At 40.6% G+C, this 22667-nt stretch overlaps 1 protein-coding gene and 1 long non-coding RNA gene across 3 annotated transcripts in view; one reads left to right on the forward strand and one right to left on the reverse strand.

Moving 5' to 3' along the window:
• Nucleotides 1-2501: 2501 nt before the first annotated feature.
• Nucleotides 2502-17500, reverse strand: RAB8A (RAB8A, member RAS oncogene family). Its single transcript, XM_065422417.1, has 8 exons — nt 17341-17500; nt 15825-15885; nt 12858-12918; nt 12153-12230; nt 10561-10650; nt 7245-7310; nt 6488-6538; nt 2502-5194 (listed from the first exon to the last, which is right to left on the reverse strand). The coding sequence occupies exons 1-8, from the start codon at nt 17498-17500 to the stop codon at nt 5102-5104; spliced, it is 660 nt and encodes a 219-aa protein (XP_065278489.1). The 3' UTR covers nt 2502-5101.
• A 203-nt stretch (nt 17501-17703) lies between these two features.
• Nucleotides 17704-22667, forward strand: part of LOC135894352 (uncharacterized) — a 40242-nt gene continuing 35278 nt past the window's right edge. For both annotated transcript variants that reach the window (XR_010562366.1, XR_010562365.1), the window contains exons 1-2: nt 17704-17777; nt 19372-19419. This is a non-coding gene — a long non-coding RNA (uncharacterized LOC135894352). The remainder of the gene's footprint in view (nt 17778-19371; nt 19420-22667) is intronic.

Here is a 22667-nt window from a genome sequence, read left to right on the forward strand (position 1 = left end):
TGTGTGGTTATATAAAATAATCCAATTTATCACTGCTACTTTTTGTATATGCTTACGATGGTCCATCTCCTACACCAGTGACCAGTTTCCACACATTACTGCAGCAATTTTCTAAACCTATGCTTTGTACATTACTGGCCTTATGTCTACAATTCTACAGCTTATAGCTGAGACTTATGTTAAGAATTTGTATATCATAAAAATGATTAATTTTGCTACATATACATTTAACACTGAAATCACTTACACTCCAAGATTCACAGGTTCAATCCCCACATCGGTCTGTGAAACAATGTAACTTTTTAATTGTGTGGTAGTTTCAACAAAATTAAGTAATCACCACTTATGGCAGTTTCCCAAATAAATGCAAGAGTGGGTGCTAGAGTAGGGGAATACACAGAATAAAAAAATTGAATTGCAGTGTTGTTGTAGTCTTGTGGGTCCCCAAGATATGAGACAAGGTAGGTGAGATAGTATCTTTTATTAGACCAACATGGTGGAAGGTACAAGCTTTCAAGCTACACAGTCCTGAAGAAGAGCTCTGAGTAACTTGAAAGTTTGTAACCTTCCACCAACAGATGTTGGTCCAATAAAACTGAAAGTAGTCAACTCGATTCTGCAGTAAAATGAGCCTTGTTGCTAAGCATCTTTATGCTAGATACTGTTATCTCAGAAGAGCAACATTGGGTGTTTTTTCAACAGACGACTGGAAATTAAGGGGAAAAAAAAAAATGAGTTGAGACCAAACCAGAACTTACCAAGTTCTTGCCCCTTCTCTCTAATGGAAGAAATACCCTATTTTCTACTTACGAAGCTATACATGGAAGATGAACAGAACTGGCAGAAACCAAAGAAAAAAGTTCTGCTCTTTTCGTAAGAAATTTATTTATGCAATGTTCAGGGTCCTGTACAACAGAGTAAAAACAAATACCACATAATAAACATAACAGCTTTTAAAAATACAAACATGAAAACCAATGAGTGCATTTTAAGAAAGGCATTGTCACAGAGGGAGCAGCCAACAGTGGTCATCCTAAAAAACACCGAAAGAAAAATGTTTACAGGTTTTTAGAAGTTGGTGTGAATGAGGTTAGATTTTCCTTAGTGACCAAGTCACACTAAACCCCTGACCGACACTCTATTGGGAGTATATAATTCTTGCAGCAAGGGCTGGAGAGAGACCAGCCTGCCAATCTACCTTATTCACCATGATCTGAAAAAATTAGTCATGGAGCAAGTCACCCTGCAGTAATCAGACTGCACGCTACCCAACAGCATTTATTTGGATGAGTCTTTGCAATGTCTAGGAATGATCACAAATTTTTGTGTGCCTTGGTCAGTTCTTCCATATCCCCCTATAAACATCCTGTACAAATGAAGATCATATTCCAAGCAGCTCTTTGCCAGTCTCTTCTTCAGTGTACCACTCAACTGTTTCAAGTCCTAGAGAACACCTTTAGGCCATGGTGGCCTCTGGGCACTAGTATCAGCCAGAGAAAGTAAGAGGAAAGAACACCCTAACAGCAAACAGAAGTTGTTAGTAACATCCCACCTAAAGGGAGGGACCAAATGTTTCTCAGCAGCGGTAAGGAGACTAAAATAATCCATAGGATTCATAAATCTGAGGCTGAAAGCCTGGTGCTGGCATAAGGCTCTGATGTTGCTAAACATTGAGTGCACTCAGGTGACCACATTTAGTGCACATCCAGGTGACAACACGTTAAAAAGCACCCTCACTCATTACTGAAAGATAGGGTATGGAAAGTCTGAGACCTCTGTTTGGGTGGGCCAATCTGAAAATATTCCAACCACCGTCAAAGATCAAGTTAACCACAAGATCTTGTGATGGTCATTAAATGAAGACAATTGAGATAACGTCTTTGAGTTTGTGCTCGAAAAGTAGGTTTGTTTCTGTGCAAGCCAAGTGTCACTTGTTAGAGTAACTGCTGGATTTTAGTTGTTTTTAAAAACACCTAAAGCTTTGCAGCAAGTGCGTTAAATACGTTCAAGTAACTAATGAGTTCTTCGAAGTTTTACAAAACTTGATACACCAAAAATGGAGATTTGCCCTCCATGTATAAACAAAAGCGTGGTACAAATAGTAGCTGTTGAACATATGTGATGAATGAATATGCTATTGTTCTTTTGTTGCTTCTTCTGGCCATGTTGATATAAAACCATCTTTTTTCTAGAATACCAATTTAATTATGAAAGTGCTAGTGAAAGTGTCCAGCTACATGCTGAATTTATCCAAGATCTATGAAAGTGCTACAAGTTGTATGTAGCATTGTCAGTGTTTAGCGGCACTTAGGGAAAGCATGTATCCAACTGTATACATTAATTCACTATATATATTTGCTATGTTAGAATGTCAGCCTTCATGTTGCTTAAAATTGATTTAACTTTTATGTCAAGTCTATATATCTTAGATGTACCGTGGTGACAGCAAATCACAGTTAACTGCATGAAACTTCCTGAGTTTGAGCAAAAATATAATTGTTAATTAAGTAAAATAGAATCATTGTAAAGAAAAATCATGATGCTGTAAGGTAGGTATATAAACAGGTACAACCACCTGCATATACATGGGACATTCACATACAAAAATGTTAACTTACATTAAAAAGGACTAATGTACAAGCCATTAAGATCTAGAAAAATGAAAAGTGAAGATCACAACTCCATCCTTCAACCTCTGTTTGGAAGTGAATACTCCCCTCCTCCCTCCCAAATCAAGCCTGATAACTCTGTAGCATGGGATGCCATGTAACTGTAGGCCGCATAGCGTATCAGACTGCCCATTATTTTACAGTCACGAATCAAAGGATAACATGGACTGCAACACCCAGCTACCACAGGGTATAAGGATGGAGGCTGAACATTCCTCATTCACTGCTTTGAAACAGAAACTAAACATTTTAACATATTTAAATGTATGTTAGAGACTCTCGTTTGTCAACACTGTTCCACCATCTCGCCCTTAAACCACCCCCAACTGCTCATGACTACCTAGAATGTTTTTAAAATGCTTCTTTATCCTACCATCGTAGCATTGCATGTCCATCCTATACCTCTGTATTAGCTGTACGCAAACATACAAAGGATCTTTTTAGTTTGAGTATGTAGTCATGATTAACTGAATTATTTTACTCTAGAGAAGTCTATCATTCAGCACGCTTACCAACTCCTCATACTATACAATCCTTACTTGATTCTTGTTGGAATATGCATGTTACATGCAGATGGCTTAATGAACAAAATTAGCTCAGTTTAACATTTCAACACTGGATAAAGGGTAGCTGACAGCATAGAAAAAAAGCCATTTAAAAAAGTTACATGGTAAGTGTGCAAGAGAGTAAAGCTTTAGTTTCCGTTTGGTATTCAGTTTGAGCCAAAAGGCTGAGCTCATATTTGCCTGCAGGAGAATTAGTTACATTATTATAAAATATTTTAGTATTTGACCTTTAACTCTAGTGACACTAGTGAAAGATACTGCAAGAAAAGAGGTTGGAACATATTCACGCAAACTTCAAGGAAACAGAGGTAGGGAGTAAAAACTCAATTTTAAAATGAGCTTTAATTTATTTTTCCCTTAAGTGCAGTTGTCAATGTAAACAAAACATGTTAACAATTCCAGTGAGTTGCAGGACATTGCTGATACGTTCATTCTCTCCAAATGTGCTCTTTTACCATTATGCCAGTTACCGGACAGAAAGAGCAGCTTCTAAATAGCTTACACTTGTTGGCTTCTTTTCAAATCTAGTTAACTAAAATCAGTTTTACAACCATTAACCTGAAAGCTGCATAAAAAGAGCTTAAAATTGCTTGGCTGTTAAGTTTTATATATTGGAATGTGTTGTGTCTATGTGTATAAAGTGTACATACACAGAAGTATATTTTCTTTAAGGGTCACCACAATTTTCCTGTACCTCATCGTTTGCATTGCCATACATAGTTAAAACAGTTCACTGCCACTTTAAATCTTAAGCAATCATGGCATGGGAGCAAGAGAAATCTCAGCCAAAAAGCCAGTTTTCAGAAAGTGTCAATATATGGAGTGTGCATTTTCTTGCGGGAGCAATGCAATACATTTTTGTTTTCACAAGTTAGACATAACCACTAAGTCATGAAAGGTTTGTTTGAAGTCATTCTCAACTATGAAATTAAAAAAACTTATACGGCCCATGATAGTGTTATTCAGTTATATCGTTACTTTTGAATAAGGTGGTCTATATATTTGAACCATGGTCTATAACTATAGATAACAGATTAGAAACACAGATCATTTGCACAAGAGTATAGAATAAAATTATCTCAATTTAAAAGATGCCTAGATATTCAACAAATATATTATGGATGGTCCTCCCTAACATGGGGAAAATAAAGTTTTTTCCTCCAAAACTTCTCATATCAAGGATTTATTATATTTACAGCACACTTTGGTTCTCTAAAAAAATAGATATTTTCTTTCTTTCTGATGAGGCATTGTGTTTCATTTAATTTTTTACTGGTGGATTGTCTAGAACGGTGGAACTGAACTAGTGACGTACAGACAAAAATGATTTTGTCCTGTGATAGCCAAAAGGATAGATATGCAGAAAGCTTCTACCCACCATTTGAAAGCTATAAGTAACTGTTTAAAATAAGTGCATTTTTGTTGTTTTGAAGTGATTGTGCTCTATGTATCTATAGACATTTATATGCGTGTATCATGTACACATATCATTAGTTTATTAATGTTGGCATTTCAGTGTAAAGTCATTTAATTTTTCTACTTTAGACACATTAGATATAAACCCCCGCCCAGAGAGTGAAGCTTGTCAGTAAAGGTGCTATTGGAGGTCACTTTTGATCTGTATGCCTTCCCTAAACAATGCATATGCCAAGCGGAAGGTGTGACAGAAAAATATTTAAAAAAATTTCATCTCCAAAATTGAAGAGTCAGACAGTTATTAAAATAAACAATTTCTTAATCTTATTCTGATGGCCACAGTGTGACACGACATATTGAAAGTGTTAAATCCACACACAGAGGAAATCTCACTCAGAACAGGCACAGTCCAGTTCGATTGAGCAGATGCTCAGGTTAAGGCAGTGTCCCTCACAGAAGAACACATCGGAAAAAGCTGCTTTTCTTTTGCTGGTCTGGTGTGATTTTGACTCCCTGGTTGCTGCCTTGTGGGCTATTGCCTTCCTAAAGATGCAAAGAATTTAAAAGGTTATTTATTTATATTTAACTAGAGTGATTGCAAGATTACTTTACTTTTGAGCTGGATTCAAAACGCTCCCTATAGCAGGTCAAAAAACAAAACCCCCAGCTCCCTCCCCCCTCCCCCCCAAAATCAAAACAAAACAACAAAAAATGAATTCTGCTAAACCGGGCTCAATCAAACATGGACTGTGCATATTCTTTATGCGCCTACTGGATTCAAATACCTATTGAGGTGAAAGCATCCACGACTATTATATTGGTCTCGTTAAAACATCTGAGTCATCAGCAAGACCCAAATACAGCAGTTATATCTGCACCCACTTCTATGTCACATGGTGGTCGTTATAAAAAACAAACCTATATAGGAATTTGTTTCAGTAAAAGTCACACAATGCTTCTTTGTTAAACTTGTTAATAAATAAGACCAAAATTCATGCAGTCTCATCTGTTGCGTGAAGGAAATTTTTAGAAATGCACCAGGTGAAACATGATTTGGGGATAAAAATCCCAGAAGCTAGTCCCATAACTAGAACTGGTTACATGATAATATTTTGGAGAACACTGGGTCCAGTACAGAACAACCTGATCGGCCTCCACCCATTTCTAATTTCTATGATTCAATCAGAATCTAAGGGTTTGTCTACACTTACCGGGGGATCAACATGTGGCGATCGATGCATCGGCAGTTGATTTAGCGGCTCGAGTGGAGACCCGCTAAATCGACTGCAGATCACTCTCCTGTCGACTCCTGTACTCCACCTGAACGAGAAGCACAAGGGGAGTCGACGGGAGAGCGTCTCCCGTTGACATAGTATAGTGTGGACCCCACGGTAAGTAGATCTATGTATGCTGACTTCAGCTATGTTATTTACGTAGCTGAAGTTGCATAATTTAGATCGATCTCCCCCCATAGTGTAGACAAGGCCTCTAAGTGAGGAATTTCCTTGATTAGTTTCTTTGCTATAGCTCCCACCACAATTTCAGTAAAGCAAAATAGGATTTATTAGCAACTGTAGAGAATCTCTATTTAAAAACTAATCTCAATTATGACTTTACGCTATAGGAATTAGCCATCTGTTTGTATTCAAAAAGCACCCAGAGAGTTGATTGGAGGACTGACAAAACATTTCTGCCATCACCAATGTGCCTAAGTGGAATAGGCCTCAAAACACAAATATTCTCGTCAATTTAATACTGTAGTGGGATTTTAAAAAAACAAAACAAAACAAAAAACAAAACACCACAAGTGGCTTGGACTCAGTAACAGTTACTCACCAATTTCTTGTCCATTTTTGCTTTGATATCTCTCGCAAGAGTGAAAAATGCCTAAAGTAAGAGCATATTTAAAACTTGTGTTTTATTAGCTACCTATACATGTGGAAGTTTGTTTAATAAAAGCTGCTTTCATAACTCCAAAACCAAGAAGTACTGGTGAATGTCAACTTTTCAGCCAGGAATATTTTTGTGACCTACCATTTGGAAACCTTTAACAGTTAAAAAATGGACTCTTGATTTCAGAGAGAAAGTGTCTCTCTCCAGGACCACTGTTGAACCACAGAACTTTGGTTTGATGTGCAAGAGTCATTGAAAGTTACTACAAGCTGATTTAGTGCAGATTACTCATGAAAGGATATACCAGCTCAAGTCAATCCATCAGTAGCTGAAGAATCTGCAGCAGGATGCCAGACACCCCCAACCGTGGCACCTTTGGAGGGCACAGTGAGAGATGTCACACACATTCACAATGGCCCAGCACAGAGGGGTTCATAACAAAACCATTCATCAGGATGGACAGAAGAAATGTTCTTAATACAGATAAGATTGTACAAAATTATTTTAACTTAATTTACATAGTGGAACGTGCTCTTTGCAAAATACTTCCATGAGCCCGTCTAAGTTAACTAAAAACCCATTGCCAATAACGGATAGGATTTAACATCATGTAGTCAAAATAGATAGGTGCTCCTATTGCTTTTATGTACAAATCTATATACAACAGTCTGTACTAGGAGAAAAAAAAATCAATACTCACGTTCTCTATATTAATATTCGCTTTTGCACTGGTTTCCATGAATTTAATTCCAAAACCAATAGCTAGCTGAACAAAAAAAACAAAAAAAAAACAAAAAAAAGGATTTCTTATATCAGATATAAGCCCTGAATAAGAATTCATTCTCACTGTGCAAGACCTGCCATGGTACTGAACAGAGAACTTTGCAAAGTGGCAGCATTAAATTGAAATTCAGATACCACAGAATCTTTTAAAAGTTAAAAAAAAATATTTCTCTTTACCCAAATTGTTTTTTTAGTATCCTAGTTATATTACACTGATTTAACTTGCAGTCTTGTTTAAAAATAAAATTAAAAGCATCGTATTTCAGGTAAAAATATGCATATTTTTTCAAAGCACTCATAACAATCCCGACAAGAAACCTACACAAAGAGGATAGGCGAGATTTGATATTTTTGCATAAGAAACACAAATTAGAAGAACAACAACAAAACAGCAAGAATAGGTGATGATGAGAATGAAGTTTTTTACAAATTATAAAACTAAGTGCCCGCAAGCTGTTCTGCTCTGGTGGCTCCCTGTACCTTTATGGACCTCTACTATCATTTATGAGGAATTAGCAGGATTGTCTCTTCCAGCTTTAGGTGTCAATGTGCCCCATTCCACTGGCTTTCAGGGAAAAGCAGGACTTCCAAAGCATGTAAATTTTCCTCCTTTTGCTCAAAAAGTTTGTCATTACACACCTAGAAACTCTTGTCCCAATGGTTGGGGAATAACACTTCATTATATAGGATTATCTCCTCCCTCTCATATATTTGAAAATATGGAAGGGTGGAGGGGAATTTCAAAAAGGAAGAGAATTTGTGGTATGTTCTTACATTAGACAAAATTAGAGGATTGGGCCAAAAGAAACCTGATGAGGTTCAACAAGGACAAGTGCAGAGTACTGCACTTAGGACGGAAGAATCCCATTCAGAATCCCTAGTTACAGACTAGGGACCGAGTGGCTAGGCAGCAGTTCTGCAGAAAAGGACCTAGGGGTTACCGTGGACGAGATGCTGGGTATGAGTCAACAGTGTGCCCTTGTTGCCAAGAAGGCTAACAGCATTTTGGGCTGTATAAGTAGGGGCATTGCCAGCAGATCGAGGGATGTGATCGTTCCCCTCTATTCGACATTGGTGAGGCCTCACCTGGAGTACTGTGTCCAGTTTTGAGCCCCACACTACAAGAAGGATGTGGAAAAATTGGAAAGAGTCCAGCGGAGGGTAACAAAAATGATTAGGGGGCTGGAGCACATGAGGAGAGGCTGAGGGAACTGGGATTGTTTAGTCTGCAGAAGAGAAGAATGAGGGGCGATTTGATAGCTGCTTTCAGCTACCTGAAAGGGGGTTCCAAAGAGGATGGATCTAGACTGTTCTCAGTGGTAGCAGATGACAGAACAAGGAGTAATGGTCTCAAGTTGCAGTGGGGGAGGTTTAAATTGGATATTAGGAAAAACTTTTTCACTTGGAGGGTGGTGAAGCACTGGAATGGGTTACCTAGGGAGGTGGTGTAATCTCCTTCCTTAGAGGTTTTTAAGGTCAGGCTTGACAAAGCCCTGGCTGGGATGATTTAGTTGGGATTAGGTCCTGCTTTGAGCAGGGGGTTGGACTAGATGACCTCCTGAGGTCCCTTCCAACCCTGATATTCTATGATTATAATTTAAAAATACATTAAGTGTCAAAAAGGTGTCTAGAGATTGGATAGGTGCATTTTTGTATTTAAAAGTCTAATTAAAAATAAATGAATGTAAGCAATAAGACTTTTAGGATACACAGCCTAATGTGCCACATTGGGAACATTTTAGAGAAAGGGTGACAAATCTTGCTTTTGAAAAAAAACAGACTAATTTTCAGTCTACATGAAATACTGCACACATTGATAGAATTATTCTATGCTCACATTTAGTACCTGTACTCCTAAATGAAACACACCAGCTGATGAGTTTCCTGAAGCATTCCAGAATTGTTAAAATTTTAACTCTTGCAATAAAGATCAATGACACACAATACAATGCTGTTCTCACTGTGAGAATTTGGGGGATATGTCGATGTCAAATTAATGAATTCAGTTTTGTGAATGTCATTTAGCATTGTAAACAGTAGATTAGAGTATCCATTTCACAGCAGAGGCTGGACAGGGAGTGGACAAACTGTCTGAAAACCTGACACAGAGCAATCAAAGGCCATCAACATTGAACGACTCTTCCCTACTGGAACAATGGGTTTTCTACTAACAGGGCAACTGACTTTGGACCCTGGAATTTCCCCAGAGGAAACACATGGGCAACAAGAGGGACTGAGAATATGTGTTGACTGTAATTGCTGGGTGTAACTGCAGCTTGAGCAGACATACCCAATCTAGCTAGCTTGGGTCCTTGAACAGTCAAGCTGTGGCAGCACAAGCTTCAGTGCGGACTAGCCCTGCAAGTAATTACCCAGGATTTCAGGTGGGTTTCTATAGTCTGCACTGATGCTTGTATAGCCACAGCGTTCCTGTTTTGAGAGCTGAGCTAGTGAGATTAAAGTTAGTTCAGGTATGTCTTTTTGAACTGCAATCACACCTAGTGATTGCAACGTAGACATACCCCAAGCCTATTTTAAAAAGGTGCTTCTAAACAGGTGACTCCATTACACTGCCAGTTGCAAGATGACCAGGCCAAGAAGCCTGGACAGGCTGCCTGGTTTAAGGACTAATACCAAACCCAAAACTCACAGGGGCAGGGAGGTCAGACTAGGGCAGTGGTCCCCAACCTTTTCGGTATGGCGGGCACCAGACGACGAGCCACCGAGGACAGAGAAGCATCCGCCGAAATGCCGCCGAGAAGCAGCAACGTCAAGAGGCGTCACCGCTGAAATGCCGCCGTTGGGGACCACTGGACTAGGGGGATTGCATTCAGGAGTCTGTTGTTTTCCATAGATCTGTAACTCATGTATAAGTGCTTGTGATTAAGAAACTCCTGTGCTAAGTCTATGTTCCTTGCTTTACTGCCATGTTCTCTCTGAAGGACTTAAGAAACCAGAGCTCCCACAGGGAGATGAACTCTGGGAGGAATATATATATATATAAACAACTGGGGACTGAGGAAGTCTGTAGCACCAGTTCCAGCATCTAAGGTGGCACGACTGTGGCTCTCACTGCCCAAGAAGGATGTCAGACAATAGGTCTGCAACTGAGTGTGCCTGAGAGACCCAGAGCTCAGAACTGGTCATTGTCCATACCAAAGGGGCTTAGAAGAACATGGGATTCAATCACAACAGACTAGTGTCTATCCAGAGAGTGGAATTGGGGCACTCACCTTCTCCCCTTGCTCTCTAGAAACTTGTCTTTTATCATTCACATCACATTTGTTTCCAAGAATCATCTTTTCGACATCTGGGGATGCGTGCTAAGATGAAAATGGGCACAAAGGTAAGAAATTATTTGCAGAACATTTGTTGTCTTTGTGTTCATGACGTTTACTTTTAATACGTATTCTCTCTTACAAGAGACCATTATACTCTGCACTGAGTTCTGACAGCATGCCAGGAACATACAACTTACCTCATACTCTTCTCTTCCACCCATCCCCCAAAAGCTACAGACTTATAGTGTAACTAAGGCAGTGAATTCACAATAATTACAGGAAAAGTTAGTTTTTCATACCATAATATCCATTGCTGCCATTTCAGAACTGCAATGTTTATTAATATGTACACTCCCTCTCTCCACACACACACACACACGTACGTAAAGAACTGGTACGATGCATTTGATGAACAGCAAAAATGTCACTGCACCTCAGATGCCCAGAATGCCACTTACACAACAACAACAAAAAGAAGGGGAAATTGGCTTTTTAATTAGAAGCAGGTAAGATGTTAACTTTCAGTTCACCATTAGTCTTAGAGAAAGTTATCCAGACTACTGCTTCACACTCATCTGAAGTAATTATGGTGCTTTCTGTATCTTGTCTCGTGTACCTATGTGGCAGGGTGTATCAACACCACACTGGCAACGCAGGGGTTAACAAATCGCTTTTGGTCCAAGAGGCCATGTCACCTCACCCTTTTTAGGCATGCTCCCAGTGAAGGAAAAATATAAAGGAAGCAGCTCAGCTGACTAGGAAACTTTTCTTTATTATGACAACGGGAGTCAAGTGAAGAGAGGTATAATGGTAATTGTAGGACAAAGTAATGTGATAACTGAGCTGTACAAGTTCTACAACATTTTTTACTTCACATAATGAAATACACACATTTAAGTCTATATCACAATCACTTCTCTTTATCCTTCATTGTTTTTTCTACGTCCATAAAGTTTAAAGCTTCATAACTGCACATTGCAAGATTAACAAATAATTTCTGAATTCTGCCTAAGTACTAAGTTAACTCTAGAAGTGCTCAATAAATGCAGAATGCCATCAACAAGATGAACTAGGTGTTGTGCTGAAAGCATTGGACAACTTTGATGCTGAACATTTTCCAGGGATTTACGGCTCCAACTAGGACAATACCTCATGCCTGCAATATACTGGTGCCACTCAATGCCCAGAAAGTGCTCTGTTTAGAAATAATTAGAATGCTGTCAGGGTAGAATCAGTCAACTGTTGGATTTCTTAATTGCAGGAAAGACTCCAGTTCATGTAGTCTGCTCTTACATGCGGGCATACTGAATTACTACTGACTAATAAATTCCAGAAGATATTACCAATTTGGAGCTTCAGACGAACACCGTCTCTCCAACCCACTCCACACAAAAAAAAATTATATATTTATTTATTTTAACATACACAACTTAGTGACAAATTTCACAGTTCTGAACCATTTTGACTTTAACTATTTTTCTAAAGGTTGCATAGGGACAGTATATTTAATATTAAAGATTCCTGTAAATAAAATGGGAAGTTACCTCTTCAATATTCCTGACCCAATTCCGAATGTTTTCAAAAGATTTCTCATTGGTTATGTCATATACCAACATGATGCCCTAAAGATTAAAAAAACAAAACAAAACAACAACAACAACAAAAGACATGGCAACTTAATTTCAACTAACAATTGTTTTTGTAAGGATTACAGACATGTCCAAGACAGAAAGAAAAATAAATTCTGAAAGGCTAGAATTTAAAAACAAAACAAAACAAAACAACCCACAACCCTCCTCCCTCCCCCCCCCCCCCAAAAAACCAAACAAACACCACATCAACCTTTGATACAAAGCCACTTGCATAGAGAAGCAACTGCTGAAAGGAAACAAAAAACCAAACAGCATTCTACTATGTAGCTTGAGTTAAATTTATTACATATCATTAGAGTACAAGAATCTTTGAGATGTTCTACAACCTATGTCCTAGCAAGCCACACATTATTTATCTGCCACCAACATGCACATGCAAGTCACACTGGAAGTCTGACTTTGTGGGACTCCCACACCAGTGTAATTTGAACATAGAGATGGGAGCACTGGTCTTATCAAATACTTCACCAAGTGGAGTTCAAGTTCTGAAGCTCATTACAGTTATAAATGCTTATGCTTCATAGTAAAACTTGAATGGCTTCACTTTCTGCAAATTATAAATAGATAAAAAAAAAATTTCAGCTACATCATGCCTACCATTGCTCCTCTGTAATATGCAGTTGTGATTGTTCTAAACCGTTCCTGCCCAGCTGTGTCCCTAAAATAATTAAGCAAATCCAATTAGTACATGCAAACTACTTGAACACATTCTGAAATTAAGGTCACTAGAGAGAGTTTCATTAAACTTTACAGGGACATTCTTTAAACACACCAAAACTACAGCTTTATCTTCACAGATTCCAAGGCCAGAAGGAACCATTATGATCTAGTCTGACCTCTTGAATAATACAGGCCAGGGAACTTTCCCAAAATAATTCCTCGAGCACATCTTTTGGAAAAATATCCAATCTTGATTTTAAATTTATCAGTGATGGAGACTCCACCACAACCCTTGGTAAATTGTTCCAATGGTTAATTACTCTCTGCAAAAAAAATGTATAGCTATTTCCAGTCTGAATTTGTCTAGTTTCAACTTCCAGCCATTGGATTGTGTTATACCTTTCTCTGCAATACTGAAGAGCCCATTATTAAACATTTGTTCCCCATGTAGATACTTTTAGACTGTTATCAAGTCACCCCCTAACCTTCTTTTTGTTAAGCTAAATAGACCGATCACCTTGAGTCTATCACTAAAAAGGCAAGTTTTCTAATCTTTTAATCACTCTCATGGCTGGTGTCTGAACTCTCAATTTATCAACATCCTTCTTGAATTGTTGGCACCAGAACTGAACACAGTATTCCAGCAGCAGTTGCACCAGTGCCAAAGACAGAGATAAAATAACCTCTCTACTCCTACTTGAGATTCCAGGATTAATGGAATGATCTTGGATTGGAGGAAGGTCTCAAGTGGGGTTCCACAAGGATCTGTTTGGGATCCGATGCTGTTTAACATCTTCATTAATGACCTGGATGTAGGTATAGAGAGCATACTGATCAAGTTTGCAGATGACAAAAAGCTAGGGGAAGTTGCCAATACTTTGGAGGATAGAGCAAAAATTTAGAGGGATCTTGATAAATTGGGGAACTGGGCTATAGACAAAATGAAATTCAAAAACAAATGCAAGGTGCTACACTTTGGGAAGAAAAATCATACACACAAATACGGAATGGGGGGAAACTGGCTTGACTGCAGCACGGCTGCGAAGGATCTGGGAGTTGTGACGGATCACAACCTCAATGTGAGTCAGCAATGCGACGCTATTGCAGAAAAAGCAAATACAATTTTAGGTTGCATTAATAGAGGCATAGCATGCAGTTCACAGGAGGTGATAGTACCGCTCTACTTGGCGTTGGTTAGGCCTCAGCTTGAGTACTGTGTCCAATTTTGGTCACCAATGTATAGAAAGGAGGTAGAGAAACTGGAAAGCATCCAGAGGCGAGCAACAAAGATGATTAAAGGGATGGAATGCAAGCCATATGAGCAAAGACTGAAGGACCTGGGTATGTTTAGTTTGGAAGAGATTAAGGTGGGGGATCTGATAGCGGTCTTCAGATACTTGAAAGGCTGTCATAAAAGGATGGAAAAATTGTTCTCTTTTGTCACAGAGGGCAGGACAAGAGGCAATGGGTTCAAACCACAGCACAGCAGATTTAGATTAAATTTCAAGAAAAACTTCCTAACTGTAAGAACAGTAAGACAATGGAACAAACTGCTTCAGGAGATTGTGGAAGCTTCTTCACTGGAGGTTTTCCAAAGAAGGCTGGATAGCCATCTGTCTTGGATGATTTAGACCCAACAAATCTTGCATCTTGGCAGGGGGTTGGACTAGATGACCCTGGCGGTCCCTTCTGATCTCTAGGATTCCTCTGTATATGCATTCCAAGATCGCATTAGCTCTTTTGGCCACAGCATCACACAAGCTCCTAGTGTTCAGATGATTATCCACCACAACCCCCGAATCTTTTTCAGAGAGTCAATGCTTCCCTAGATAGAGTCTGGCCTACATTTTTTGTTCCTAGATGTATATTTACTTGTAGCCGTATTAAAATGCATATTATTTGCTTGCATCCAGTTTACCAGGCATCTCTGAATCGTTATTTACCACTCCCCGAGTTTTTGTGTCACCTAAAATCTTTCAGTGTTTATGTTTTTCTTTGGGTCACTGATAAAAATGTTAAATAGCATAGGGCCAAGAATTGATCCATAAGAACAGCCATGCTAGGTCAGATCAATGGTCCATTTAACCCAGTATCCTGTCTTGACAGTGGCCAATGCCAGGTGCTTCCGAGAGAACGAACAGAACAGGTAATCATCAAGTGATCCGTCCTCTGTTGCCCATTCCCAGCTTCTGGCAAACAGAAGCTAGGGACACTTCAGTGCATGGTTTTGCGTCCCTGCCCATCCTGGCTAATAGCCACTGATGCACCTATCCTCGATGAACGTATCTAATTCTTTTTCGAACCCTGTTAATCCTGGTCTTCACAACATTCTCTGGCAAACAGTTCCACAGGTTGACTGTGTAGTGTGAAGAAATACTTCCTTTTGTTTGTTTTAAACCTGCTGCCTATTCATTTCATTTGCTGACCCCTAGTTCTAGTGTTATCCATGCAAGACTCCACTGTTTCCAGTGGAAACATACTTGCTCAATGATTTCCCCATTTACAATTACATTTTCAAGACCTATCACTTAGCCAGTTTTTAATCCATTTAATGGATGCCATGTTAAATTTCATATTGTTCTATTTTTTTTTTAAATCAAAATCTCATGTGGTACTAAATCAAACACCTTTACAGAAGTGTATTATACCAACTTTATTACCTTTATCTACCAAACTTGTAATCTCATAGAAAAAAAGATATCAAGTTAGTTTGACAGGATCTATTTTCCATAAACCCCATCTTCAATAAACTCAGATACTATAATCTCCCAAAGAGCAGGATTAGAGCAAAAATCCTATTGATATCACCACCACTCAGTACGTGAATTGTGAAGCAAAGAGAGATACTTGGCATGAACTAAACATTTTATCTTAATTCATATAGCTTTAAAAGAAAATGCTTACCATATCTGCAGTTTAATTCTCTTGCCATCTAGCTCTATGGTTCTAATCTTAAAGTCAATACCTGGGGGGAAAAAAACCTACATTAATTAAGATTTCCAGTAAAGACCAAATTAACACTTTTTCCCCTTTAACTTTCCAAAACAAAGGCACCCATTCCATTTAGTTAATAGATTAGATGCAAAGTGAATTCTGAATGCCCATGGAGTTCTTAACAACATTTAGCTCATTCTGAACAAAGACATTCACAAAGCCTCTGTTGAAAGCAGACCTGTTGTAAACCAGCAGGGAAATTGTAACATTGTTACACCAAATAAATAAAAACCCTTTAAGTACAGTCACATCCAAAGCCTGACCTACTCTAGCTACAGCTGAACCAGAATGTACAGTTCAATATAACTTCAGAAAAGCTGTATCAAGGTCAACAGAGCATTATGCCACACAGGGTTGCTGAAAGTATCATCTAATTACAATCTATTAGATTTCTCTTTTCTCAATTCTAATAGACTATTAGAGAATTTGTTTTAGCAGTGGGGTAGTCTCTTCTTACTAAGACAACATGTCAAAAACTGGCAAAGAAAAATTAACATTTTAAAATAGTCTTATTTTAGTACGACTAAAAAATAAGTCAGATTTCAGAGCAACACTGTTTATTTTTTAATTCCACATGTAATTCTACAGATGTAACATTACTCCCCCCCATTTGCTAGTGTATGAAACCTCAACTGCTATGCAAAAAGAAAATTTAAGTATAGAAGTACACTATCTAGCTAAGGACCTGTCTGCACACAAACTGGAACTGAAATAACTAAGGCATAGTCTACATTAGAATAAATTTACTGGTACAGCTATACCAGCAAAGCCTCCTACTGCAGACACAGCTTATATTGGCAGGAAAATGCTTTTAGTGGTGTAGCTTATACCAGTTCTCCAACCAAAATAAGCTATACTGGTAAAAGCACTTTTATCCTGGTATATATTCGCCTACGGTAGGGCTTTTTTGGAAATGTAAATGTTGCAAACAAACCGCATGTCCTTAACCAACACCAGCAAACGTGCGTAGTGTAGCGTAGACCGGGTTGGAGTTGGCAGTTATTTCGGTGCACATCAGCGTGGAGACTCTTATTGCGGACTGAGCGTGCCCTATTTAGATTTAATTTACAGTGGCAAACAACAATACATCGTAGTGCCAATACAAAACCCTTCAGTTTCAGATCATTCCCCTCATCCCGCGTGCGGCCCCCTCCTGACGGCGAACGGCCCCGTGCCCCACCCCGCACACGGCAGCTCGGGCTCTACCGGCTATCTGTATCCGTAAGCCTGCACACGCCATGGACAGACACACGGAGCTGCCCTCGCCAGACCCGAACACGCAGCGCCCCTGCCCCCCGGCACCCCCTTATCCCGCAGCCACACGGGCCGCCCTGCCCCTAGCAACACACGCCCCCCGCGTCTCGCTCGCTCGCTCGCCCGCTGCCGCCCCCGAAGGGCCCGGCGCGGCTGAGGGGGCGGCGCTCACCGATGGTGGAGATGAAGGTGGCATTGAACGCATCCTCGGAGAAGCGGAAGAGCGCACAGGTCTTGCCCACACCCGAGTCGCCGATCAGCAGCAGCTTGAAGAGATAATCGTAGGTCTTCGCCATGTTCCACCGGGCTGGGCCCCGCCCCTCAGGAAGCATCCGCCTCTCGCGCAGCCTCACAGGATGAGACGATTGCCCCTCACACCCGCTTCATGCTCTTATTGGCTAGCTGAGGCATGCGTCACCTCACATCCCGCCCTGCCAGCTCCCAAGCAGGAAGAGCACAGAGCCAAAGCCCCATTGGTAGGGCACCTTGCCGAGTGTGTAACCTGCTCCCTGATTGGTTGGCTGCCCTGCTGTGTGTTGCCGTTCCTGAGGTCCTTCGCTGGCGGTGGCTGTAGCAGGGCGAGGCGCTGGCTAAAGCCAGAATAGCTCGGTGAGCTTCATAGTCCTGGGCCCACGTACCTCCCTGGGGCCGCCCGCTCGCTCGCTCGCCCGCCCCGGGGGTGTCTGGGGTCGGGTGAGCTGAGCCCAGGTTTTTACAAGCCAGCGCGCCCTGTGGGGAGAGCGGCGGCCCCCGTTGCTAGCGCGCGGCCCCGGTAGGAGTTTCGTAGCGAAACGGGCTTAATCGAGTCTCGTTGGCCACGTTGAAAGAAACGTAGAACTGCGGCTAACCCATTGCTGAGTCGTTGCGCTGTTACCGCCCGCGCCAGTCGGGGACAGGCAGGGCCACGGGCTGTGTCTAGTAAATGGGCTTTTCACACTGGCAGCCGCTGCCAAACCTTCAGGATGAGGGATCATAGAATCTCAGGGTTGGAAGGGACCTCAGGAGGTCATCTAGTCCGACCCCCTGCTCAAAGCAGGACCAATCCCCAACTAGATGAGATCGCGGACTGAAAATGACTGCTAGAGCTTTAATTTTCTATCTCTATGTGCAGCAAGTCCTTTTCATTCTCGCTTTTGCCGGGAAAGTAATAGAGATTTTGTTCTTTAAAATGCAGTGCCTTGGCATGGTCTTGTTTATACTGGGAGGTTTTTGAAATATTTTAATCATATTATGCTCTCTGGCCAGGGTTCATTGTTTTGAGAGTGCGGATTTGGTGTTTTGTAGTCGCTTAGTGTGACAATTTGCTGAAAGTTGATTTTGTGTTTGAGATTTGAAATTTTATTAAACTTTGAGCTTTTGTCAAGCAAAACTTTAACAAACATCAAATAATGAAAACAAGAAATTGAATAAGTCTGTCCCAATTTGTAACCCTGGTAACAAACAATAATACAGTGCAAATTTCAACTCAATAAAATATGTTGAGTTTTGAAAAAAATGCTCATTTTTAAACTCTGCAGATACATGGACAGCCTGCCTGTAAGTGCAGAGTAAACATATTGTACAGGATTTCTGGGTGCTCCTTTTCCTTCATATGTGGAATGGTGAGAGCAGAAGCCATTGTTTGTAGTTGTGGGGATGAAGGTGGGTTCCCAGAATTCGGTGTTTTCACTCTCCTCCACACACCACATCCCAGGAAAGTGCCTGATGGAATTCTGGGACGTGCAGGTGCTGCTCTCAGGAAGCAGTATTGTCCACAGGCTGCAGGATATGTCTGGGATGTGACTGTAGTGTTGGGTGGGAAGATGGCACTCTAAGGGTCTCTAGCAAAACTGCTTTGTCATCAGTTCAAGGAGCTGGTTTTGCACATCCTAGAGGTTTCCTAGAGTTTGCCTCATCAGTTCAATGGTCTTCTAGGGATTTCTCTGGCCTCCTTCTCTGCAATGAAAACTCCTCTCCAGTCCTCTGTCTTCTTGGTCCTGTTCTGGACTCTGACTGCAGCTCACCCCACATTTCCTGCTTTGTATTTCTTTTCTTGCCCTGGAGATTGGCCACGTGATCCACAGTAGATAATAGTCCAGTCTGTTGTGGTCACAGGGCTTCGGGTGCAAGAGCTGGGGGAACTGAAAACAGAACAAGTAGTTATTGTACTAATTTCAGTTTTCATGTCACCAATGATAAAATGTTGCTTTTTCCTCTCTTTTAGAATGCCATTTCCGTAGCCTTTTGCCAGTCTGGAGTGACTCTGAAGATGGTAAGATGTTTTGTTTGCCTTCAATTCTGCTTTATCGCATCTCCAACATGCACCAAATGCATTGCAAAATGAAGAGTTCTGCAATAGTTCAGAACTTACAGGGTTAACTTAGCTGGAAGGCTGACTTGCCTTATCTCTGTTCTGTCCCACTTTGGGGAAATGTATCTCATAAAATGCTAAGATAGCTGAAATCTCAGGGCATTGCACAAATTATAAACCAGTGTCTTTTTTTTTTTTTTTTAATATTGCTTTATTTTCACAGCATCTAGTGTTTCAATGAACATGGTTACATTATAGTGTTTCTTTATTTAAATCCTACTTGACTAGGGGGAGGGCTAGGGCATAGTGGTTGAGGAATCTGGAATGAGAAAGGAGACCATAGTGGTATAGGGAGGGGGGGCAGCCCAGTGGGCTATTAATATATATGGGCAGCAAATAGTCATGGAACTAAACTTCCCCAGTGCAGATGCCGTTTAAAGCCCCGGGGGATATTTCCAAGCTAGCAGGCCCAGAGAGGCTCCTAGATCACATCTGCCCACAATGGCAGCATCTAGCAGGCATCCACAACAAAAAAATATTCAACCCTTCTATACAGTTATTTAATATAGCACCAAACTTACTCGCAGAAGTCCCCTCCCCAGGTCTATCAGGCTGGGTGTCCACCTGGCTTTCAGGAGCTGCATGTTCATTTGACTCTGCCTCAGACTTTTGTGTGAGGAAGAGATCTTGGCTTTCAGAGGAGCTCCCTTCCTTCACCTACTTAGAGTCCTAGTCAATGTTGGACAGTGCCAAAAGGGATGACACTGCAGACCCATGACAAATGAGATTTGGTGGTGGCCTCACAGCAAAAATCTGATCAAGATGCCATAACAGTAGAAGACGCACAGGTAAACAGACAGGTCGGGCCTGCCATCATGCATTGCAGTATGAGATAACAGTGGGAGGACTGCCAAGTCAATGTGAAATAGATGCATCCACACACATCTTATTTTGCACTAACTCATTCCTTAGTTAACTTAATGCACCTTCAAAAGGGATTATCCTCTTGGTAAAAAACTGGACATTTAAATTGAAAGAAGAATTGTATCATGTGGACAATAGGCATTTTAACTAAAAACCCCATAAGTTAGTGTGAAACACCCCTCCTCCTCCTAAACACTAAATTACATGTCTCTACCAGGCCATTTATCAAAATTAAGGCAAGTCAACTAAAGGTGTGAAGAAGAAATTTTGGCCATGAAAATTTCATTAAGTACAACAGTTATTCTGGATTTAATGAAAATGGTGATTCTGACAATTTTCTATTTGCTCAGTTTTCTCCTTTTTGGATACAGGACTTTCAGCATTCCCCATTTTGTCTTTTCTTACACTTTCACTGCACATCCTTTGAACTTATCACATTATGGATATGCTCCCTCTGAGATAGATGGGATGGATATGGATACCTGTGTGGAGCACATTTGGTTCTGTCCTCCCCACCTCTAAGTGCTTAATTCACTACCATCGTTCTCAGCCCATGCTGGCCTAGGGATGAATTCAGGATCACCTCTGGTTTATCACACATTAGCTTCATGATATTATTCTGTCACTAAACTACGATTTGAGCAGTAAACAATTTAATAAACTTTCCATTCTAGTGGTTCAGTCTTTTTTTCTGGAAGAGAGCTACAAATGACAGCCAAAAGTTTAGAAAATGTACTGTAATACACTGTTCTGTATTACTTGTCTGAGTCAAATTTATTATTGGCTGCAGGCTACAGTGTTTTTTCACTGGGCCAGTAATAGTATCTGTCCCTTTGAAACAGAATGATTTAAAATCAATGGGAGAAAAAGTGGATTTTGTGTCCTCTTACTTCAGATGGCTCTTCACTTCTCCCGATGCTTTCACTTGGAGACCTCTTCTGCTCCAGGGCTGAGGAAACAGTCACACATTCTGGGCAAATACAGTTTAGATGGGGCTACTATAAGGTGGGTGCATAACTGGCTGGAAAACCGTACTCAGAGAGTTATTAATGGTTCCCAATCCTGCTGGAAAGGCATAACGAGTGGGGTTCCGCAGGGGTCTGTTTTGGGACCGGCTCTGTTCAATATCTTCATTAACGACTTAGATATTGGCATAGAAAGTACGCTTATTAAGTTTGCGGATGATACCAAACTGGGAGGGATTGCAACTGCTTTGGAGGACAGGGTCATCATTCAAAATGATCTGGACAAATTGGAGAAATGGTCTGAGTTAAACAGGATGAAGTTTAACAAAGACAAATGCAAAGTGCTCCACTTAGGAAGAAAAAATCAGTTTCACACATACAGAATGGGAAGAGACTGTCTAGGAAGGAGTACGGCAGAAAGGGATCTAGGGGTTATAGTGGACCACAAGCTAAATATGAGTCAACAGTGCGATGCTGTTGCAAAAAAAGCAAACGTGATTCTGGGATGTATTAACAGGTGTGTTGTGAGCAAGACACGAGAAGTCATTCTTCCGCTCTACTCTGCTCTGGTTAGGCCTCAGCTGGAGTATTGTGTCCAGTTCTGGGCACCGCATTTCAAGAAAGATGTGGAGAAATTGGAAAGGGTCCAGAGAAGAGCAACAAGAATGATTAAAGGTCTTGAGAACATGACCTATGAAGGAAGGCTGAAAGAATTGGGTTTGTTTAGTTTGGAAAAGAGAAGACTGAGAGGGGACATGATAGCAGTTTTCAGGTATCTAAAAGGGTGTCATAAGGAGGAGGGAGAAAACTTGTTCACCTTAGCCTCTGAGGATAGAACAAGAAGCAATGGGCTTAAACTGCAGCAAGGGAGGTCTAGGTTGGACATTAGGAAAAAGTTCGTAACTGTCAGGGTGGTTAAACACTGGAATAAATTGCCTAGGGAGGTTGTGGAATCTCCATCTCTGGAGATATTTAAGAGTAGGTTAGTTAAATGTCTATCAGGGATGGTCTAGACAGTATTTGGTCCTGCCATGCGGGCAGGGGACTGGACTTGATGACCTCTCGAGGTCCCTTCCAGTCCTAGAATCTATGAATCTATGAATGCACATAACGTACATTTAACCCCTGTGGATGCTTTCGTTCAGGAGTAAAGCGGTCTACATTTCCTGTAACTTAGTCCTCCTAAGGTTACATTGCTCCTGAATTAAAACATCTACCTGGGGACGGAGGTAAACACACTAAGTTATACACATTGACTGCATGACTTTAGTTGATTCACCTTTCCTGATTGACCCCCATGTAGACCACTCCTTAGAGGTA

The sequence above is a fragment of the Emys orbicularis genome, chromosome 24 (genome assembly GCF_028017835.1).
Source record: "Emys orbicularis isolate rEmyOrb1 chromosome 24, rEmyOrb1.hap1, whole genome shotgun sequence".
In the NCBI taxonomy this organism is placed as follows: domain Eukaryota; kingdom Metazoa; phylum Chordata; order Testudines; family Emydidae; genus Emys; species Emys orbicularis.